This window comes from Antrostomus carolinensis, unplaced genomic scaffold, assembly GCF_000700745.2.
Source record: "Antrostomus carolinensis isolate BGI_N321 unplaced genomic scaffold, ASM70074v2 scaffold4991, whole genome shotgun sequence".
Lineage (NCBI taxonomy): Eukaryota > Metazoa > Chordata > Aves > Caprimulgiformes > Caprimulgidae > Antrostomus > Antrostomus carolinensis.
This window is the reverse complement of record NW_010294678.1, coordinates 36,540-56,866: the sequence shown is the minus strand read 5'-3', so window position 1 is coordinate 56,866 and position 20,327 is coordinate 36,540. Positions and strand designations below refer to the sequence as shown.

The 20,327-nt window shown below is 42.9% G+C and overlaps 1 protein-coding gene across 1 annotated transcript in view; it reads left to right on the top strand.

Annotated features, from left to right (window-relative positions):
* BCR (BCR activator of RhoGEF and GTPase) overlaps window positions 1–20,327 on the top strand; it is a 96,810-nt gene that overhangs the window by 50,625 nt on the left and 25,858 nt on the right. Inside the window, exons 3-8 of the mRNA XM_010177703.1 lie at window positions 9,247–9,351; window positions 9,863–10,048; window positions 13,729–13,836; window positions 15,588–15,648; window positions 16,581–16,633; window positions 16,981–17,121. Of these exons, the coding sequence (XP_010176005.1) occupies window positions 9,247–9,351; window positions 9,863–10,048; window positions 13,729–13,836; window positions 15,588–15,648; window positions 16,581–16,633; window positions 16,981–17,121 (654 nt within the window). The remainder of the gene's footprint in view (window positions 1–9,246; window positions 9,352–9,862; window positions 10,049–13,728; window positions 13,837–15,587; window positions 15,649–16,580; window positions 16,634–16,980; window positions 17,122–20,327) is intronic.

Here is a 20,327-nt window from a genome sequence, read left to right as displayed (position 1 = left end):
CTGAATATCTTTGTTATCTGCAAACTTTTGGTTTCCCCAAATCAGTCATAAAAATGCGTAATAGCACAGACAACTGTCACTGCTGTCCTACTGTGTTTCTAAGAAAGTGTAGCCAAACAACCTTGAATTCCCACATTGTAAATGACACTTTGAAATCTGTCATTTAAATGGTTTAACTTACATATTGGCTTTACATTGTTCTGTCCTATCAATTAAGATGTCATGGGAGAAGATGGTTATTTTACAGGTATCAGTGTGCATGCACATTGGCACCATCACCTTTATCAAACAGTTTTATATATCTTGCATCAAAACAATTTCAAGAGTCTGACAAGTTCCTCAAACCATTGCTACTTAACATTCATTGGCTCCATCCTTCTGTCACTGTTGGTTAGTGCCATATCATGTTTCCTTGCTTTTTCTAGGATGAGTGTTAGATTAAGAAGCCTACTTAAGACAGTGTTTTTCTTCTTCCTCATTTATAAAAAGGCATTGTCAAGATCTCTTAAAGCATTATCAAGTACATATATTGATGTTTGCTTAATTTTATTTTAATATAAAGTATGGAATCTAGTTAGCTGCTTATGCTTTAATCTGTTAACTCTTAGATGCTTTTTTTTAGTCTCTCAAGATGAGAATTCTTGTGATGTGTAAGAGGCTTTTGAATAAAGAAATGATCATTAGTAAATTCAAAAGCTCTAAGAATGTTTGGTTTGAGATTTCCAGGTTATGTTTCTAAGGATGAACGAAAAATGCTGTGTGACTACATATGGCTGAGAGTTATCTTCAAAGAACCAGTTGTCATAGTGCCTGTGACTGGAGGCCTGGAGGAGACACTGCTTAATATTTCATCTTGTTCTTTATTTGTTTGGATATTGCCTCATAAGCATTTAACAGTAATGTCAGTTACCTTAATAATGCTAGAAGGCTGCCTTTAAAAAAAAAAAAAAATTAACATGAATGGCTGCTTCCTTCTCTCTGACTATAAAAAGATGTTCTATGGTTTCCAAAAGAAAGAGGTGTCCTGATACAGATTAGACTTTTAATAGTGAACCGCAGCTGCTTCAGTTGATCCTGTCTAATTAGTCCACAAATGACAGTGCCACTCACAAAGGACAGTCCATTGACAAAAGGAAGAGACCGATTTATATATCATTGCAGCATTTCCCAAACAAGTTAAACTTTCTGTCATCATGAGCTATTGGATGGCTCTTACTGTAGTTATGTTTTCAGCTGTAGTGGAAAAGACATCAGTAACAAAATTAAGTGTCAACCACCCTGTGCTGAGGCAAGCATGTAAAATGTGTTGAACCAGAAATACCAGGATGTATGTCTTTTCTGTCTTCTTTTTCACTACATCTGGTTAGCAGAAAACATTCTTTATTTACATGTGCTTGCTTTTATAGTTGTCTCCTTCTTGGTTCTTTCTTAGGTGCCTGCAATTACTTCTGAAAATTTTAGATTATATTTTATGACCAAAGTCTAGAAATCTTTAAGTGCATGTAATACCACAACATATGCACTATATACACCATTTAGACAAAACATTAAGATTGTGAAGTCATCCAGAAGTTAAGAAATGACTGTGGTTGTCCAGCCTTGCCTCGTGCCTAGAGCCTTGTTTTGAATCTGTATGATAACTCTCAATTACTCGATTGTGTCCTACTTTTTTTCTGTGAGGCTCCTGTACTCCTCCAGTGAGTATCCTGAATGATACTCACTGGATTCAGTATTTTTTTCTCTAGAGCTATATGTACAAGTTAGTTACAGGACACTGTACAAACTCTGCTCTGAGTACAAAAGTACTCATTTCCTTTTGCTGTGACCATTAACTCCAGATACAGTTGCAATGCTCCACAGGCCTTAATTATCCTTGCAATGTTCCTGTGAGATAAGAGGATGGTATGTTCACTAACCACAGGTGATGAAGGCAGGCAGATTATAAGAAAAGCATCTGCTAATTTTGGGTGCTTAATGTGAGATGTGTAATGTTCTGCAAAACAAGTTTCTGACTTTTAATGCAATTTTCTTCACATTCAAAGTAAAATCCCTTTGATTTCACTTGCAACCAAGAGTTAATAACACTCCAGTTAGGCACCCAGAAAATGGAAAGCATTGCAAACAAAGATTTTTTTATTTTTTTTATTATTTTTTTTTTAAATATGATTCTAAGTAATTCACTTAGCATCCCACAGACACAACAGCATTCTGGTGTGATGTTCATCTGCCTTATCCATGAGACCAGCTTTTGTCTTGGAGACTGGATTATTGCTATCTGGGTATTGAGGGCATTTTGCTTTGACTTCATGGGCTTGCTGTGGACTTTGTATTTTTCTGCCAAGTCTTTGACTAAGTCCTTCCATCTCCTTACAGCAGCTGTAGTGTTTGGTTGGATAGTGCATCAGGGTTCCATCTGGTCTACCAAACCACCACAGAGAGTGCAGAGTGGCAAAAGCACTGTCTCTTTCTAAAAGAGAATGGAGTGATGCCTCCTGGACTACTTGTGAAGGGGCTTCATGTTGTTTCCTCAGTGTGTAGGGTGACCAACTCCAAGCATGTCATGTTCTGTGTTCCAGGAATTTAGGGCTGCAGTTGACTTCCAGAAGGTTTGTGGTGTTCTACACCTTGTTTGGGATCTGTTTTCCAATCCCCCCTACCGCCTGCATCATAGAATCAGGCTAAAAGATGCTGCCTGGTCTGCCTCCAAACTGTACCACTTCAGCCATCTCTTATGTATTCATGTTCCACCTGCTGTGTGTCCATTGCACAAACATCTGTTGCTGTCCAAGGAGGGTGACAAGAGGTGCACCAGCATTGGTTTTGTCTGTGACCCAGAGAGGACATAATCAACATGGGCATTTCTAGTGTCGATCTCAGCATCCCCTGACTTGTCATTTCTGTGGTAAGAAGGCCTTAACAAATGTTTGCACTGAGCAAGCTAGGTCATACCCGCTCTTCTGGCTCTTTCAGAATGTCGTGCTGAGCTGCTGACACATGTCCTGGCGTAAAGACAATGCCTCTGCCAAGCTTTGACTGTTGCTCTGAAGCAAGCCTACAGGGGAAAGAGGAAAAAGGAGAAATAAGTTCCACTAATGCTGAAGTTGTTTGTTTATTTAATTTGAGAAGTGATTTAACTTTCCTGAATCTTGCTTTCTGTAACAGCTGAACTGTTGTGATTGAACTTTCCAAACATTCTGGAAACCTGTCTTCCAAAATGTCAGCCCAAATGTTTGCCAAATAAGACAGTTCTAGTAGCTTCAGAAGGTATCAGACAGTGTTTGTGGTAGGTAGTGATAATTCACTCCCAGAAAGAGAGAGAATGTGTCTGTCTTCTCCATACAGCTATGGTGAAAAGTGGATAAGATACCTGGATAGAGTTAGAGCACAGAGGGAGGGCTTGCTACAATATTCTTGGGGCACAAGAAAGTGTTGGGACAGCTGGAAAAGTTAGTGACTGACACCCTTCGCTAGAGATGTGTTATTGCCAAGAGTTTTGGAGTGGGTAGCTTGCAGCTTGGAGGCTAAAGAGATGGGAAGCTTCACAGCCATTGTGATCCTATTGCTGCTGCTCATGTGGGGAGGGGTCACAGCGATGTGGAGGGTAGAAATGAGAAAGGCCTTTCAGGTTTTGCTTGCCAACAAAGCCAGGCTCAAAGATGTGTGTTGAGCCGAGAGTGTGGGGCTCTGTGGATGTGGGCACAGGGCAGCCAGTGGAAAGGCAAGGCTGGCTCTACCCAGTGAGGGGGTCACTTCTCTAGAGTTTAGAAGATGAACATTTTGCCAAAATAGATCTCTCCAGTTTTTTTATATGTCGTGCCCAGGGAGGCAGGAGTGATAAACCTGAGCAAATAACTCCTACCTTCTGTCCTGTTTGGAGGGGAAGTTCGATGGTACTTAGAGATTTCCAGGTAGAATTTATCTTCTTCCCTTTCTTGCTGTGCAGCCCACAGTTGGCACAGCATTGGCAGTCATTGCCAGTCCTCAGACCAGATTGTTTTGTTCTCAGTATCACTCACAGCAGGGCTGTGGCAGAGCAGGTTGTGGACTTTCTCCTAGCTCGATCCCAAGGGGGTCCAGGAAAGCTGACCTCTGAAACTACATCGATAAATGGGGTTACTGCTCTGCTTCGTACTACGGTGGCTAGCTTGTCTTTCCCTCTCCAGCATTTCCAGATCCTTCTCCTTTCTTCCTCTCAGCATTTGGTTTTATTTGTTTTACTGTCGCTTTCCCCTCAACAGATACAACTTTTCCTTTTTCTTCCCTAGCTCTTTGCTCCTTAAGGGCTTTGCCTGGATGTACAGCCCTTCCTGAGGAGAGCTGGCACACCAAAACTGATGTTATAAATAACGTTGGCTCCTCTCCTTGCTCTTTCCCCTCCCTGCATAGAGCATAATTGGCTTGATTACAGAATTTGCCCTGTTTAATATCACCAAGACAGTGAGACACCTCCAGCCTGTTTAGCAGAAGCTTTCAAAGATATTTCCACTTTAAAAATTGAATTTAATAGTTTTTCTCTTTCCTAGGCTGTCAGCTTCTCTATGAGATTCTGAGCTGTCCTTACGGGAAACCTCTCCTTTGAACACATCATTGCACAGCATGTGAACACACTGTACCAAAGGAAGGTCTGAGAGTTAAAGTGCCTTTTATACGCCCACTTTGAATCACTGATTCTCTTTACAGAGCTGTGCCGGCAGCAACCACTTTGCAAAATCTTATGTGTTGTGGTTTCTAGATTCTTAATCTGCGTTTTTGCAAGGAAATAATTATTGCTGTTAATTTAAACAACAACCAGAAAGCCCCAAGTTCTTTAAACAGAGTCAGGAAGAGCTGCATCTGTCTAACCCTTGGAGCTGGTGAATCTCAGGCTTGCAGTAATTGAATACAGCATGTGATGCCAACCTGGTTAGTAAACTGAAGTACTTAGGCTGACAAGCTGTAAACACATTCAAAGCAGCCGTGGCTGGGAGCCAGCGTGTGCACGCGCTCCGAGATCTTCAGTGCTTCTAACCACTCTGACTGGTCCTGGTGCAGGTCGCAAGATTGCACTTACGACTGTGACTCAATCTTCTGGTTTTGAAGTCTTTGGAATAGGAAGGAGCACCACCTTGAGAAGAAAACACCAGAACCTTATAGGCATGAGATACCTATGAAACTTTTAAATTTTTTTTTATTTTCTAATGCAGTTCATGAGGATTGGGAGCAAAGCACTGATTTCTTGCTTCTTATTCCAAACTGGCTGGATGTTGGGTCCTTACAGCTCCCATCGCAGACAGACAGGAATGCTCTGGCTGCTGCCCTGTGATAGTCCTGTAAGACAGATTTATTCTGAAATGTGTGGGTAGAGAGGTAGCCAAAAGATGGAAGGGCAGTGGACAAAGGCTAGAAATGAATGCTGGCATCAAAGAGGTAGGGACAGAGTCAGAACATGAAATACTAGTCAGACTTGTACAAGTGAAAAACGGGCTAACCAAGCTGGGTGGGAAGCATGGGATGGACTGCTGACCACCTGGCACTCCCTGCTGAGTGGTTAGAGTTTGCCAATACAGACTGCTCCCACATCCTGCTGGGAACATCCCATCTGCACCTTGGCTAATAAGTGTGTTTTCCCCTAGCTAATGTGGTCTGGTAGATGTGGTACCAGCTTCTCCCCTTGCCACGAGCAGCTCAAAGATTTCTGACTGCTTCCTTCTTGCCAGGGTAGGGGAAAGGAGTCCTCAGCCTTGGCAGGTCTCCCTGAACTAGTGGGAAGCTTGATACCTACACCCAGGATGTTCCCTTTCTTAACTGCCCTTCTGCCTGGAATGCAGAAACAGAGCAGTCAGTGAGGCTGTTGTGGGCACAGTGTTGCTCTTTGTTTCCATTTTTTGTCAGACATGGGCAAAGCAGAAAATGCCCTTGGCAGTGAGTGCATCCCATCTTGGCGTGCTGTCAGGGGAGAGTGGAAGGACAGTCTTGCAGTGTCTCTGTCTGCTAATTGCTCTGTCTTGTTTTGGGTGAGCAGGTGAGCTTGTTCATAATTCTGTAAGCGAGGAATGTTGTAATATCAAATAATTAGCTTGCTCCCCTTCTTCCTGATGCTGGCACCAGCTCCCAGTGAATTTCTCAGTCCTGGAGTATGTTTCATAACAAGTGTGACTTAAAAAGCACCCTGAGGCTGAAGAAGCACAGGGGCTGTTTTCCAGATGTTCATCTAGCAGCAAGAGATGCTGCTCAGCGTGGCTGCAGATGACATTGTGAGAAAAGGCCTCCCTCGGCAGGAAACTCTTGTCAGGGCACCGGCTCTCGGGAGGAAATACAGAATGGCAGCACAATGCAGACAGCAGCACCATGGTGTTGTATTGATCCCTGACACAGCAGGAGCAGCAGGAGATAATCTTTTCACGTATGAGGAATCTGTATGTAAATTTGAGATACTGCATTGGAAACCTTGTAGTGTGCTATGTGATTATTGGATAAACTCCCCTGGGGGTTTCTTCAGCAACTGCTGCGCTGTAGCTTAAAGCAGCCAGGCCTTGCCCTGTCTGGCTGCATCTGAGGCTGGAGTTCTGCAAGCACCACGCTTGGAAAATGCTCCTGTTAAAAAGGGTTAGGACAATACTGTGGACTTTGCAAACTGACCTTGTGGTAATGGCCAGGAAGGCAGGCCTCTAGTGTGTCCTGGGAGATGTTTTGTCTCTCTGAAAGCGCATCTCTTTTAAAGAGAGGAAATTAACATTCAGGCAGAAAATGCTGTCTCTGTCAACTGGTGGTACCCAGCAAGAACTGGCTCGTAAATTAAAGCTTTTATTTGTGAAGAGGAAAACTGTTCTCAGTGCTATAAGGAAAACTGTTGTGCTGCTGTTGTGATGGGGAAGTTTGAATCATTTAAATAACTTGTTATTGTGCACTGCTCTTCACAGATGTTACAGACATACCCAGCTGGTTTTTAAATCCTCACCTCCTCCAAGAGAACCTGCTAAAGATAATTATAGTGCTGTGTCAATATTGACCAGTTACCTCATCCTCAGCAGGGAGGACTTTGGAGCACTGTTAGTTTTTTTCAATGCTTCTTTATGAAGCTGCATTTTTCTTTTCCAAGTGCTGTAAGAAATCTTTGGAAAGCAAGAAATATTGTGTTTTTCTTGCACCAGTGCTACTGGAAGCTTCGCACCAGCAGCTACATCCCTGCCTCTTCGGATGAAGGCAATCTTTGTTAAACATCTTGGGGCTGTCTGTCTTGATGACATGTATGTACCATGCCTTATAAAATGGTCCATGAGGTGTGTATACATCCAGGCACTACTGGTACAGAAATCAGGAGGAATAGTCATGTTGTTGTTGCACATTTCTGATTGAGAAGTAATGGGCAGTCACATGGGTGTTCTGTAGGTGCACAGAATCTGTTGTAGCATTGATTTTACCATGTAGTTTGTTACCAGTGCTTTTCTGAAGTCTTCTGAATGTGACTGCTCAATTACAAATTCCTAGCTTCCCTAGGATGTCCTTTCAAGATTTTAAAAGGCACTGTGACTCTTCTTGAACCTCTCTGAAGGGTGGGATGCAAAGGCGAGTTCTTCTTTCCATGTAATACCTGATGTGCCTGTAAATTTTGCTCATTTCCTTAGAACAGCTTCTGTCTGCCACTTTTATTTAGGAGGTGATGGTGGTATTTGACACCTCACAAAATTTTTATAAACTAGTTGCTGCAAGGTCTTTTAGCCTAGAAAATAGCTTGTGAAACTTAATGGAAGTGTTAAAAAATCAGGATGGTTATTGATGAGACTGAATCCAGAAATATCTGGGAGCGGGAGGATCCATTTCTTTCTTTGTGTGGTGTATAGGCTCAAAGTCACACTCAGAATGATGTGGTTACTGTGAGCTTACCTGCAGCCAAGATACCTTCTCTCCATAATGAACCTCACTTACACATCTGCAGGGTTCAGAGCATAGGACCCTAAACTAAATGGAGCTGCTTTGTCAGTTATAGAAGGGCTTTATGCTCAGCCAATAGAGTGGAGCACACTGCTATGTTTCATGATCCTCCTGCTGCTGAAATCAATAGCTGAAGATTCCTTTGGATATTAACTGGAGTAGGATGGAGCCCCAGACAACCTCCCCAAAGCCCTTGGAAAATGTCTGCCCTTTCAGATCCAACTACTGACTCCATTCTCAGAGACATTTGACAACATAAAAAGACTCAGGAATTGTAAAAAGCTGTTTCTGTGAATGACAGAAATAAAAAGAACTGGAAATAAGATTCTGTAAAAGATAGGTTTTTCTCCTTATTTGTAACTTTCATTGGTCAGCCACATATTTTTCAGAGTTTACTGAAATACTCAGTTTCACTTTATCAGGTTAAACATTTTTTGGGTAACAGTTTAGAGAGGAAGGATAATTGAAATTCAACAGAAGGGATTACTGCTTCTCTGAACACTTGACATTAGTCTTCCCTTGATGTACAGTTGCCCATGAATGTTTGGTTGTGGGGTTTTTTTTCTTTCTTTCTTTTCTTTCTTTCTTTCTTCAGTTGTTGTGGTTAAGAACCCCTTCATGGAATCCCAATAAGAAAATCAGCATGTGCGTTCCAAGTAGTGGTGATTATTCCATCCTCTAACTAAATATAGACATTGTGCAAGCTAGCACTGGAAAATAATGTAGTGAATAGTAGAGAGTGTGAGAAAGAACAACCATCTTAACTGCAGTGTCAGGCTGAAACTGCTGTATACTCACGTGCATCTGAGTAGATGCAGGGAAGTGATCCTGTCTGCACAGAGAAATATGGTTTTGGACTAAGATCATAGAGAACTCTTGTGGGAGGAGGGAGTGAATTGCACATAACCAATGGTCCCTAAGATTTTTTTTTTTTTTTTTAAGAAGGATAAATTCTGATTTTTTTAAATTCTCTGTTTTGAATTTTGTGAAGAGATCTGGGCACTTAATTGAGTCACCAAAGTTGGATGACTAAAGCTAACACCTGTAGATAAGTGACATCAGTTGCTGGTAAACAAAAATTTTATTTAATGTTTTGTGTTTGCATATTTCTAGAAACAGGACATTGAGCACAGGTGGGGTTTTGGGGGTTGTTTTTGTTTTTGTTTTTTTTAATCAGAAAGTAAAGCAAAAACCCAAGTATGCTGTGGTCAGCTGAATGATACATTTTGCTCTCCATCCTCATTCTTGTTCCTTCTCCCTCCCCCCCCCTTTTTTTTTCCCTTTGTATTTTCATTTTTCTTCTTTTTTTTTTTTCCCTTAATAACTTCTTTGTAGAGTGAGACAGACCTGGAGAAAGGCCTGGAGATGAGAAAATGGGTCCTGTCAGGTATCCTAGCCAGTGAGGAAACCTACCTGAGCCACCTGGAGGCTCTGCTGCTGGTAAGTGCTGGTGGCAGATGCCATTTCACTGGTACTTGAATTTTCACTGCTGCTTCCATCTAAAGTGTCCCAGAACTTCACCTACCATGGGTTACAAGTTGCCAGGTGCAAAGGATACCTGTTACTCCTCCAGCAGAGAAAGACAGGCTTAAAGAAAGGACTGGATATGGCACAACCAGGGAGTTGTTAGTGTGGTAGTATCCAGGAGCCCTGTCTTTCAGTATCCTGTGCTAATTATTAGACACATTGCTGTACAGTTGGACAGAGATTAAGGAAATGGAGTGCAAAGGGATTTTAATTGCATCATTAATATCCTGGGAAAATTCACCTATTAGAGGTGGCCAATCCCCATGAGAGAGCTTGTTAATGTCTAGCTTTCAGGAGTTGTGTGAATGCAAATATCACTTATTAATAGGATGAAAAACAACTCTCTGGAGGGATGTGTTGTACTGTGGCAAGGGTGAATGGACTTGGTTTGCATGATAACGATTTCCTTCATTTCTCATTTCAGCCTATGAAACCTTTGAAAGCAGCTGCCACCACCTCTCAGCCTGTGCTGACTAGTCAGCAGATTGAGACAATATTCTTCAAAGTGCCTGAGCTCTATGAGATACACAAAGAATTCTATGATGGGCTCTTTCCTCGAGTGCAGCAGTGGAGTCACCAGCAACGTGTAGGGGACCTCTTCCAAAAGCTGGTGAGTCAGCTACCATCACCAAAGCTTCTGTTACCTCTCATTCATCTCATAGGTGCTGGTGCGAGCCCCTTTGGTGACTATGCAAGGACCGAAGGGATGAAAACCGTTAGCTGGGTTAGATGAGAGGCTTCTGGCTTTGCCTCATTGCAGTGAAGGACCTACAGCAAAAGTAGCTGTTTCATTGCCTTTAAGTAAAGACTCCAGCAAGCTATGCCACTAATAGAAATATAATTTCACAGAAATGTTGAATCTCCAGGGTGTCTGCAGTGTCATCAAAACGTGTTTAGAGAAAGATGGGAGAATGGCACTGTTAAGAAGCATACTTTTTAACACCAACAGCTAAGTATTTCTCATTGCTGAAAATGAGAAATACACATACCAAACACATACTTCCTTCTCTCTGTGGTGCTTTGCTCTATCTTGTGCTGATTTTCTCTGATTTATGGTCATCACCTTTGCCTTTGCTTTTCTACCACCATCCTGGCCTTGATGTTCCCCTTGCTGCTATGCTGATGCAGTCAACCTGCTGCTGAGAATCCTCCAAGCAACCTCAGCAACATTGTGAGTGCAGAACAGGACAAAGACATATACAGCATATTCCTGAGGCTGAATTAAAATTGCTGAGTTTCTGAGCCAGATGACAAATTGTTTGCATTCTAACAGATTCTTTTGACCTCTTTAGCCTCTCCTCTAGCATGTGCAGGGAGCAAAGGATTAAAGGAGCTGTTTTTTCCTTTTTAGAAAAGAAAAGAATCTCTGCATTCCTGAGGTGCCTCTGATTCTCAGGGTAGGAGTGACATTCCAGTGAGGGGTTTATTGGATGGGGAGTGTGCTTTACTGGGGTCACTCAATTGTTAGCAGCTGTGCAGCCCAGCACCAGCCTCATCCCCTACGGAGCAGGGGGAGATGGACCTGGAAGGTGATGTTTTCCGTGCACACCAGCAGCTCAAGATCAAAATATGGGAATCTGCTTTTCACTGCCAGCATATTTTAGCCAGGAGGAGTCAAGTTGGTGCTTTGGTGAGTAGTTCATTATAGGCAATTCGAGCAACTGGTTTAAGAAGACAAAACCACCTGCTCCTGGTTGCTGAAGCAAAGATACAGAGGCTGCTGAAACTGGGAGCCTCATAAACTGCATTGAGAATGTTGTGCAGTGATGAAGACAGCGCTAACTGAAGAAGACTTGAATTTGTTCTTTACTACTGCTGGCTGTCGAGCAAGCTTTGACTCACCATACAGCTACTTAGGCTGTTGTTTAAGACCATGTCTTGCTGCTGGTCATCACACATGCAGGAGTTAAACACTTCTGACACTCTTATTTTTATGTTCCCCTGATTCCTCTGCATTTGTAACAGAATTGTTGATATTGTTGGATTAGTGTTGGTAGCAAAGGAGCAACTTACTCTAGTGCAGGAAGCTTTGAGCTAGCTTACCAGTTTCACTTTCTGGTGGTTTGGTACTGGATCAGTGGGAATTGCAAACTTTTTGCTGGTTGAGCTAAAGCTGGTAATTCTTGGCAGGCAGCGGGAAGCAGCTAGATGAGAGACAGCAGGAACATCAGGCATGACAAGACATCTATACAGGATGTACATCAAATCTTTTTGAGCAGACTGTTTACTTGTGGTCATGTCATGCAATCTGATGTTAAACACTGGAATCCTTATTATCCTGAGATCCCTGGGGACATGAATTTTCTTTAATATCACAAACCAAAGCACTGTATATTGAAGTTATAGATAGTGCATGTAAGAAGTTTTAGAATTTCATGTGGTCTGGCACAAAGTATGATCCATTTGCGACATCAGTTACGGTTATTCCACCTTTTTCCTGTTGAAACTAAGGAAAATTAAAAAAAAAAAGACGCTAGGCATGTGGGAGTGAAATATGCTTCTCATTTTTGGGAAATATTTTGTACGTATTTTTTATAACTAGAAAGGAAACACTTCAGAACTGTTTTTAGAAATGAAGAAATACTTATCAAATATTATCACTGGTAGTTTTTCAGGAATGGAAAAAATTTTAACCAAAAGCCAATTTTTTTCTACCAAGGCTTTGTTTAATTTTCAGTGTGTTCTTTTTAATTGAAAAAGAGAAAACTTAAACCAGCATGAAAACTGTGTGTGAGCGTTATTGCTTTGATTGGAAGCTCAGTTTTTAAAAGGTGTTTTCATGATGACATGTTTTTGAGGAGGAAAACAAAAGGTTAGAAAGACTTTTCAGGAGTAGCAGGAAATGAGTGCCATGTGGGAACCAAGAAATTTTAAAGCTCTGCCATGTTAGCTGGCATCATCCAAACCCGAACATCCCAAGTCCTGCAAATGATCAGTAATTCTGACAGCAGCTTCTTCACAGAATTGTGCCCCAGTGGCAAATACAGATTTTATTCTCTCCACACTGCTGGGGCCAGGTCATCCCTGGCGTAAGTGAGTGCAGTTGCCTTCAGCTTCAGTCATAACTGTTATTTTGTATGAGGGTTGAGACTGGTTCCTAGTCTCTCAGTAAAATGTGCCCAAGGAAATGGCTCGTTGTTTCTTAGCTTCTGTTAGCTAAAGAAATTCCTGCAGGGAATGTTCTTCTGAGAGTGGCTTTTTCTATTCCATCGTCTCTTGCACAAAGCTCCGCAGAGAATGGGGAATACAATGATTATGAGAGAGCAGGAGAGGAAAAGAGCACTGTCTGTGGGAAAGTCAACTGCTCTGCCTGTTGCATATCTTGAGCAGAAGTGTCAGGGAGGTTGGAAAAATAGTAAGGCAAGTGTAAGCTCTTCTGGTAACAAACTTCTCTTTAATGAAGCCTTTTACAGCACTCCACTGTTGGCTCACTACTGACCATGCACTTGCAGGCATGTTCAAGCTGCTGAGGTGTTTACAGACAGTCTGTTGCAGCTCTGTGACACAAAACCAGTTCTGCAATCCAGACAAGCTTGGAAGCTACCCGAGGGATTTCCCGAGCTGGATCTTATGTTCTCTGGCTTGAATATGACTGCAGTTCCTGAGTCAGCAAATGGTATCAGTGCTAAGACTCATTGATAATAATGGCTTATTACTGCACTCTGAGGCCTGCTCCATCTTCTTCTGGACCAACTGAGTATTCCTTCTGCTGGGAAGACTGCTGTTTTCTGTACATAGTGCTGCAGTCACTGCCTTCCAAACAGGCTGTGCTCTGGATCTCTCTTCTGTGTTTTCAGCACTCTGCAAAGTTCACTAATGCAGATAGGGGTTAATACCTGCGTTTGATTTAGTGTGTCCATCATGCAAAAGCCAACAAGTAGCTTACTGGGGTCACATTTGTGCTGTTGGGCTGAATCATTCCTGTCTGATTCATATTTTGTGGCAAGTAGCCAGCAGCTCCAGTTACATCAATGAGCTAAAATATTAATAGATACTAATCTGGCACTTCAGAAGGGAAAAATAGATGGCAGTAATAAGGATGTGTCATTCTCACAGGCTTCCACATCCTTCACAAGTGAACTTGTTCAGCATAGATGGAACTGGGCGCATGGGAGCACTTGGGCGGGTTAAGCAAAGCTGGTGGGTCAGAGATGTCTTTCTGGGCCTGCTCAGCATTCCCTGTGATTCTTTGGCATGAAGAAACATGACCTGACCATTGGATGCTGAGGCTGGCCATCCCAAACCATCGTCTTCTCCAGCGTTTATTTTATTTTGTTTTGCTTCCTGCAGGCCAGCCAGCTGGGAGTGTACCGGGCCTTTGTGGATAACTATGAAGTTGCTATGGAGACAGCAGAGAAATGCTGCCAAGCCAATGCTCAGTTTGCTGAAATCTCTGAGGTAATGTCATGGTATTCAGATACATGAGCCATCTGGATCTGACTAATACCCTGCAATGTCCCTCCTGTCTATCCTCCAAGTGTCTTTTCAGCCGTGTCTTCTGGAGGAGTTGTGAGCTCCTGTAGGCTCATGTTCTTACAGTGATTTATACTCGGAGCTAATAGCTGTTATCACATCGAGAGCCTTTATGTGCTGTCCCCACCCAGGGAATCTTGTGAAAACTGGCATTGCTTTGAACTTCTCAGCTCTGTGACACTTTCATGCATTTCTAGAAGAGAAACCTGTGTTTGAGTTTCTCAAATATTTCTTTTGCCAATGGTGATGCTGACTGTGGTGTAAAAAGCCATCCTTAATGGCTTGCATTATGGCTGTCAGTGGAATTGCAGGCTTCACTGATGCGGAGAGGAGGAGTGAGTAGCTCTCTGTTTAAAAAGGAAAGTAAGTCAACCATAATCTATAATATTATTAATTGGGCTGCTCTGTTTTCCTCTTTTTAAGACAAGTACCTTGTGTCAAAGCATTTTGAATATTTTTTCAGGCTTCCCAGGCCACCAGTTTTGTCTGCAGTGCATGGTCTTGTTGACTATTTGCATTATGATGATTATATCTTCAAGAACTCAATTGCCAAGAAAACATGAACTTCATATGTGTATCCTTAAAAACAAGCAGATAAATAATCAGAGCTGAATAATATTGGGGGCATTTATTGCTCTGAAAAAACTCCTGAGTACGTTCAATATTGCATGTCCCTTTAGATTTTTATGAGAAAGAGGTAAAATAAAACATGTTCCCTCTGTGAAATGAGGGAAGCAAGGCTTGCCTTTTGGGACCTGTTCTACTACTCAGAATGCACATGTCATCTATTCTCTCCTTTCCTCAGGACTTCCATCAAGTTCTGGTCCTTTGCCTTACCACTTCTGTGCTCTAGTGGTGTCAACTCATTAGTAATAAGTAGCTTCCCTTGTGCTTACTTTTTTTTCAGTACTAAAGTGCATTTCATGGACTTTCCCATTTATTAGTAGTAATATGTATAGATAGTATGATGGTAGTCCCTGGAAGACAGAATAGAGATTAAGGCCCCAGAGTCCTGGGCTCTGTACAAAAGTGGTCTCTTGGTTTTGCTGTTTTCTGAAGGATAATTCTGAAATCGTGCTAGTATCTACTGTATTTGGAATGATGGTGATGATACTTTTACATATGTGTTGTGGTGAGGATTTCAGAGCTCAGCACATTAGTGCATGTAGCTTCACAGTCCATGAGCAAAGGGAAGCGTCACAGGCATTGTTCCTTTTCTGCCATGAAGGAAAGGTGACTTTTTCAAGGTCACCCAGCTCTGAGTACAGTATAAAATAGTATAACCTGGGGGTACTGAGCACTCATCCTGTACTTCATTTATTGGTGGTGTACCCGTGCTGTAACAATGGCTGCATCCCTATGGACATGTCTTTCTCCTGCAGATGATTTAAAAACTCCATCCCTGTCGCTATAGGAGGTTCCCTGCTTTGCTGCATCTCTATGGACATGCACTTCTAAGAATATTGCTTAATATTTGAGATGTGTGAGTGCCTCTGACATGGCAGTGGTGGATTTACCAAGAAGAAAAACACAATTTTCCTTCACTTGAATTATGATAGGGCTGTCCTCCATTCACACTTAGGCCCTCCCTTGGAGGAGCAGGTAGTCTCTTACATTCCCATGTGATATTTCAAGGTGATTGACTCTCTGCTACATGGGTTTTCTTTTTCTTTTAGAATCTAAAGGCTAGAAGCACAAAGGAATCTAAAGATCAGGCGACGAAAAATTCATTGGAAAGTGAGTGATCCATGCAGAGGAGACTGTGGTTTGTCAGGACTGTTGCTGTTGCCAAACTTCCACTCTCCCTTTTACTTTTTAAATGCTTGAAGGTTATGGAGTCTCTGCTGGCTCTAACTGGGAAATCAGTTCCTTCTTGCTAAGTAGCAGAGCTTGTACATAGTAAGCTGCATGCATGCATGGGGAAGCCCCTGCCTAGTTTAAAACCTCATCAGTCCCTTTGGGCAAAACCAGGCCAACCAAAGGACTGCTGTGATTTTAAGATAACATCTGCTACCCAGTGATAGCACAAACACAGTCCTAGTAGTTATTGTTATATGGGTTGTGCTCTTTGGTAGCATCTGGAGAGCCTGGTCAAGATCAAGTTGCATGGTGCTTGTCTCTGTGCACATAAGTAGAAGACAACCTATGTGATAAGAAGCTTCCATACTCACTAGTATAAAAGCTAATGCCCTTCCTGGTTTTGGCCTGTTATCAGGATTTGGAAGCACTCAACATGTCATGCTGAACTCCAGAAGGAGGGAAGCACTGCCAACCTTTCAGGGACCTCCTTGGCAACTTTAAGAGTGCAAGGCCTGATTCTGACCTATGGGACCAGGGAGTTGTCAGAAGTGTGCCGTGCTGTGTGCAGTTGTTTTGTACTACCTTGTGTGCTCCTCATCCTCTGGCCAGCAGGGCTGTCTCACAAGTGGGCATCTGTTTGCTGTGGAACATGTTTATTTCCTCTGGGTGTTCATGTGTGTTTTATTGGCTGTACAGCACATTAACCTCAGAGAAGGGAATTTTCCAGTAGCTCATTGGTTAATAAATCTGAGCCTGTGTATTCAGTTGCATTGGACAAGTTGCTCTATCAGGGCTGTAGTTAGGTGCCTCTTCCTTATGTTCCTTATGTTCCTGCTGCCCTTTTTTTTGTTTTTGTTGTTTTTCCACAGCTCTATTATACAAGCCAGTGGATCGAGTGACTCGCAGCACACTTGTCCTGCATGTAAGTATCTGAAGGGTAGTTTTCAAACTTTAGGCTCCTTTCCGATTTTCTTTGCCCTTCATATTTTCCATGGAGCTGCAGGACTTCAAAAATAAACCTGTGATGCTGCATGAAAGCCTCTTCCCTTTACACTAAGGGGAGGGAGTCCATAGATAGGACCCTGCTGCCTCTTCAGTGGTGTTACCAAGAAGTGCAGAGTATTATCATCTTCCTCTGGAGATAAAGCCTTGCTCTAATCTGTAAGAATAAGCTGGAGCATCTTGTCCTATAGCTCTAGTTAGGGGCCCTCAGGCCCTTCTGCTTTCCAGTGCTGCTCACAGTTCTGTTCTTTGTGTTCCTGGTGTCAGGATTTGCTCAAGCACACTCCAGTAAGCCACCCTGATCATCCACTCCTGCAGGACGCTCTGCGCATCTCGCAGAACTTCCTCTCCAGCATCAATGAGGAGATCACACCTCGTCGGCAGTCCATGACTGTAAAGAAGGGGGAGGTGAGTCTTCCTGCTTTCGTTATTTTCTCAGTTTCTAAATACTGGTTCTGCCTTTTCTGTAGAGCGGGCTAGAAAGTTATGCTGCTCCTTTGTTTGTTGCTAAGATACAGTTTATGCAGTGTCCTTGTTCTCTAAAGGATGTGGTAACCCAGAGGAAAGTATGATTAGAGTTTTGTCTTTAGCATTGTTGTAATAATTTGTCATACATAATTTCTGTGATGCCTATTGCTATGCACTAAATGGATTTGTATTTTACCTGCAAACTGAAACCAAACAGGAAGCCTGAGAGGAGAAAAAGATGAGGAAACATCAGAAATAATAAAAGATTAGGAAAAGCTGTTTTCCCGAATCGTCATTCTTGCCAGAAATCTCACTTTTTGCATCCTCATTTCTAAAGAACAACACTGTAAATGGGACTAGGAAGCAAAATAAATGAGGGAGGTGATTGACTCCTAAGGGTGTAGTTCAAGTTTTCTCATCTCTACTAGGGAGCTAGACTACATGCACAAAGTTCTAAGATGTGCATTTCCTTTACCTGCATGCAGTGTTGTGCAAGGAGAGCACAGAGCTACACAACCATGAAGTCCTGCATGCCTCAGTGGGCTTGATTCATCTGCCTCATAATTTAATTAGAAAGCAATTCAGTCCTTCCTGATGAGGAAAGGCCAGGACTGACAGAAGTATTAAGAGAGAGAAGGATGTAGGAGATGGAAGAGAGAGGTGCAGCTCAGGTAGTGTATGTGTAAGAGGAATTGTGGCAGCATGCCAGAGACACTGTCTGATCAAAAGTGACCCAAATTACCCTGTACAAAAATATCTCTTGCAAAGCCCAGGAGATTTTTGAGATACCATGAACCCTCATGATGTATTCCCAAATTCTGTCAGCTAAACATGCTTGCTTTTAGCTGTTAAACTGATTTTCAACTGACAGAGATTTGCTAGAAGCTGCAATACTGGGAATTTGGTGCACTTTGTCCTGCAAGTCTTGCTCATTGTCTCATACAGTCAACTGAGGAAGTCTGCAGCTGAGAAAAGAAGAGGAGGGGCTGAGCAATTGAAGGCTGAGGTAGAAGCTGAGGCATCAGTCACCAGGGCCTCAGCGATAGTAGATGGCCTCATTAAAGTGGATGCTGATTGAGTCGTAGCTGAAATCACAGGCTAGAATGCCCCTTTGCAGGGGAGGGAGCATTTTGTGCTCTCTGGTTGTCTCAGTGAGGGATGCAGGCTTTGAAAGTGTCATGCTGAATCCTAATGAGGTGCCAGGGCTCAGGCAGAGGGGCAGGCTCAGGAGGATGATCCCGATGATCTCTTTTTGGAGTGGTGTATTTCTCAGATCTTAAAAAGCAGGAAGGGGAGGCTTGTCAGGATTAGGCTCAGCAGGCTTGTTCACTCTCTCACTGGTCCTGCAGTGACTCCATGTATGATGTGGGGAAGGAAAGAAGGAGACATACCCAAGAAGAGGGCTGTGGAGTGTGCTGGAGGGGACTGGGAACCCTTTGTGTTCTCCCTCACTGCACACAGCTTGCACTGAGCCCAGGGAAGAAAACAACTTGCTTCTCTTGCTTACCAGAGTTTTTCTTCCACCCTGGGAATCTGATGGTGGATACTTCCTTTAGTCATTTGGCACCAATATCCCACTTTTTTTCAAAATGATAATGCCCCAGTTGATGCAGCTCTGCCTAGAGAGTAAGTATGTTCCCTCTCTTCATAGTAATCCAGAGACATGAGTCTGCTCCCAGCTACTATTACTACTTGGATTAGTGATGGCTGCTCCTTCCTACAAGCTACTCAGCTTGGGGTCATAGCTGGGTTTTGTTTATGCCTGTAAATCTTTCCTTTTCTACTTATCCTTTCCTCCCACTCGCCTTGCTTGTGCTTCCCGTAGGGTGACAGGACAGTGTGCAGTTTGCATCTCCTAATTGACTGCTCTCAATGCATTATGCATTTTTTATTTTAATGAATCACCAGCTTGCTTTGATGGCTTTTTTCGTTATTTGTCTTCCTCCCATTGAAATTTCCTTGGTGGGAAGGAAGGAGGGAAAACAGCTCCTTCCCGTCATGTATTGCTTAGGTGCTGGATCTCGGTTATCTTTTTTTCCCAGTCCTTGCCTTTTATGTGGAATATTTTTCCTTTCTGAGTGTGTCGTGGGGAGGAGTCAAAGCTCCTTTGCCAGCCTTTTGCTTCAGCTTTTTTTTTTTTTTTTCCAGGATTGCTTTGAACTGGGGAAAGCAGCCAGTTGTTAATCTCCCTAGTGACAGGCTGCTGAGGAGAGGAGTGCAGGTCAGGAGAGAGTACAGGCTCATCAGCACAGTATTCCTCCCTTTTGCAAAAGGTGATCCCCTGCTCTGGGAGCATTGGCTCAGTCTGACCTGTCTGCTGTCTTCCTGCATGATGCCATGTGTCCTTCCTGCACACCAGCCCCCTGATTCTGCTTAGCTCAGTAGGCTTTTTTCTAATTCTAGACTTACACATATAAACTGAATGTAAGGGAAACTGAAAGGGAGTAAAACCATTCACCAGAGGGACAGAAAGGGCTACAACAGGGAAGGCAGTATTGGTGGGTTAAGCCTACCAACACATAGTTTGGTCCTTGCTGCCTGCCAGGCTGACTGTAGTCAGTCTTCTGTGCTTTGTGGTTTGCTGAGGGCTGCAGTATGGAGGAGCCAGGAGAGCACCAGCCCTGCCCTGGCAACACAGGGGAGCCAGGAGGGCTGATCTGGGCTTTTGAGTATGTTTCCATTCAGCCTGATCTGCTGCATTCTCTTGCTCCTTCCTTTTCTTCCTATCTTTCTACTTTTGTGGTTTTACTTTTTTTAGGATTTTTGATGGATTATCTGCAGATATCCACTTTGCCAACCCTCTAAATAACCAAACAAATGCATGGAGGCAAAAGGGGTCTGAGTAGCACTGTACCTGCTGACTCAGAGTGGGAGTGGTGGAAAATCTTCCACCCCTTATAACCATGGAGCAGGCATCTTATTGGCTCACTGCTGGTCTTTCTTGAGCTTGTGTTGTCCTCCCCTGACAGAAGTAAAGGCTTGTGTTTCCAGCTAATTCCATTTGTCCTTGTACAGCAGGGATTAATGAAACTCCAAAAAATTGCAGAGTTCATTTGGGAGACAGTGATTCCTTTCTTGACTGCTGCTCATCTAATGCTCTTTGCAGGATGTTGTTTCATGGCAGTTCAGACCAATCTGAGTGGTGG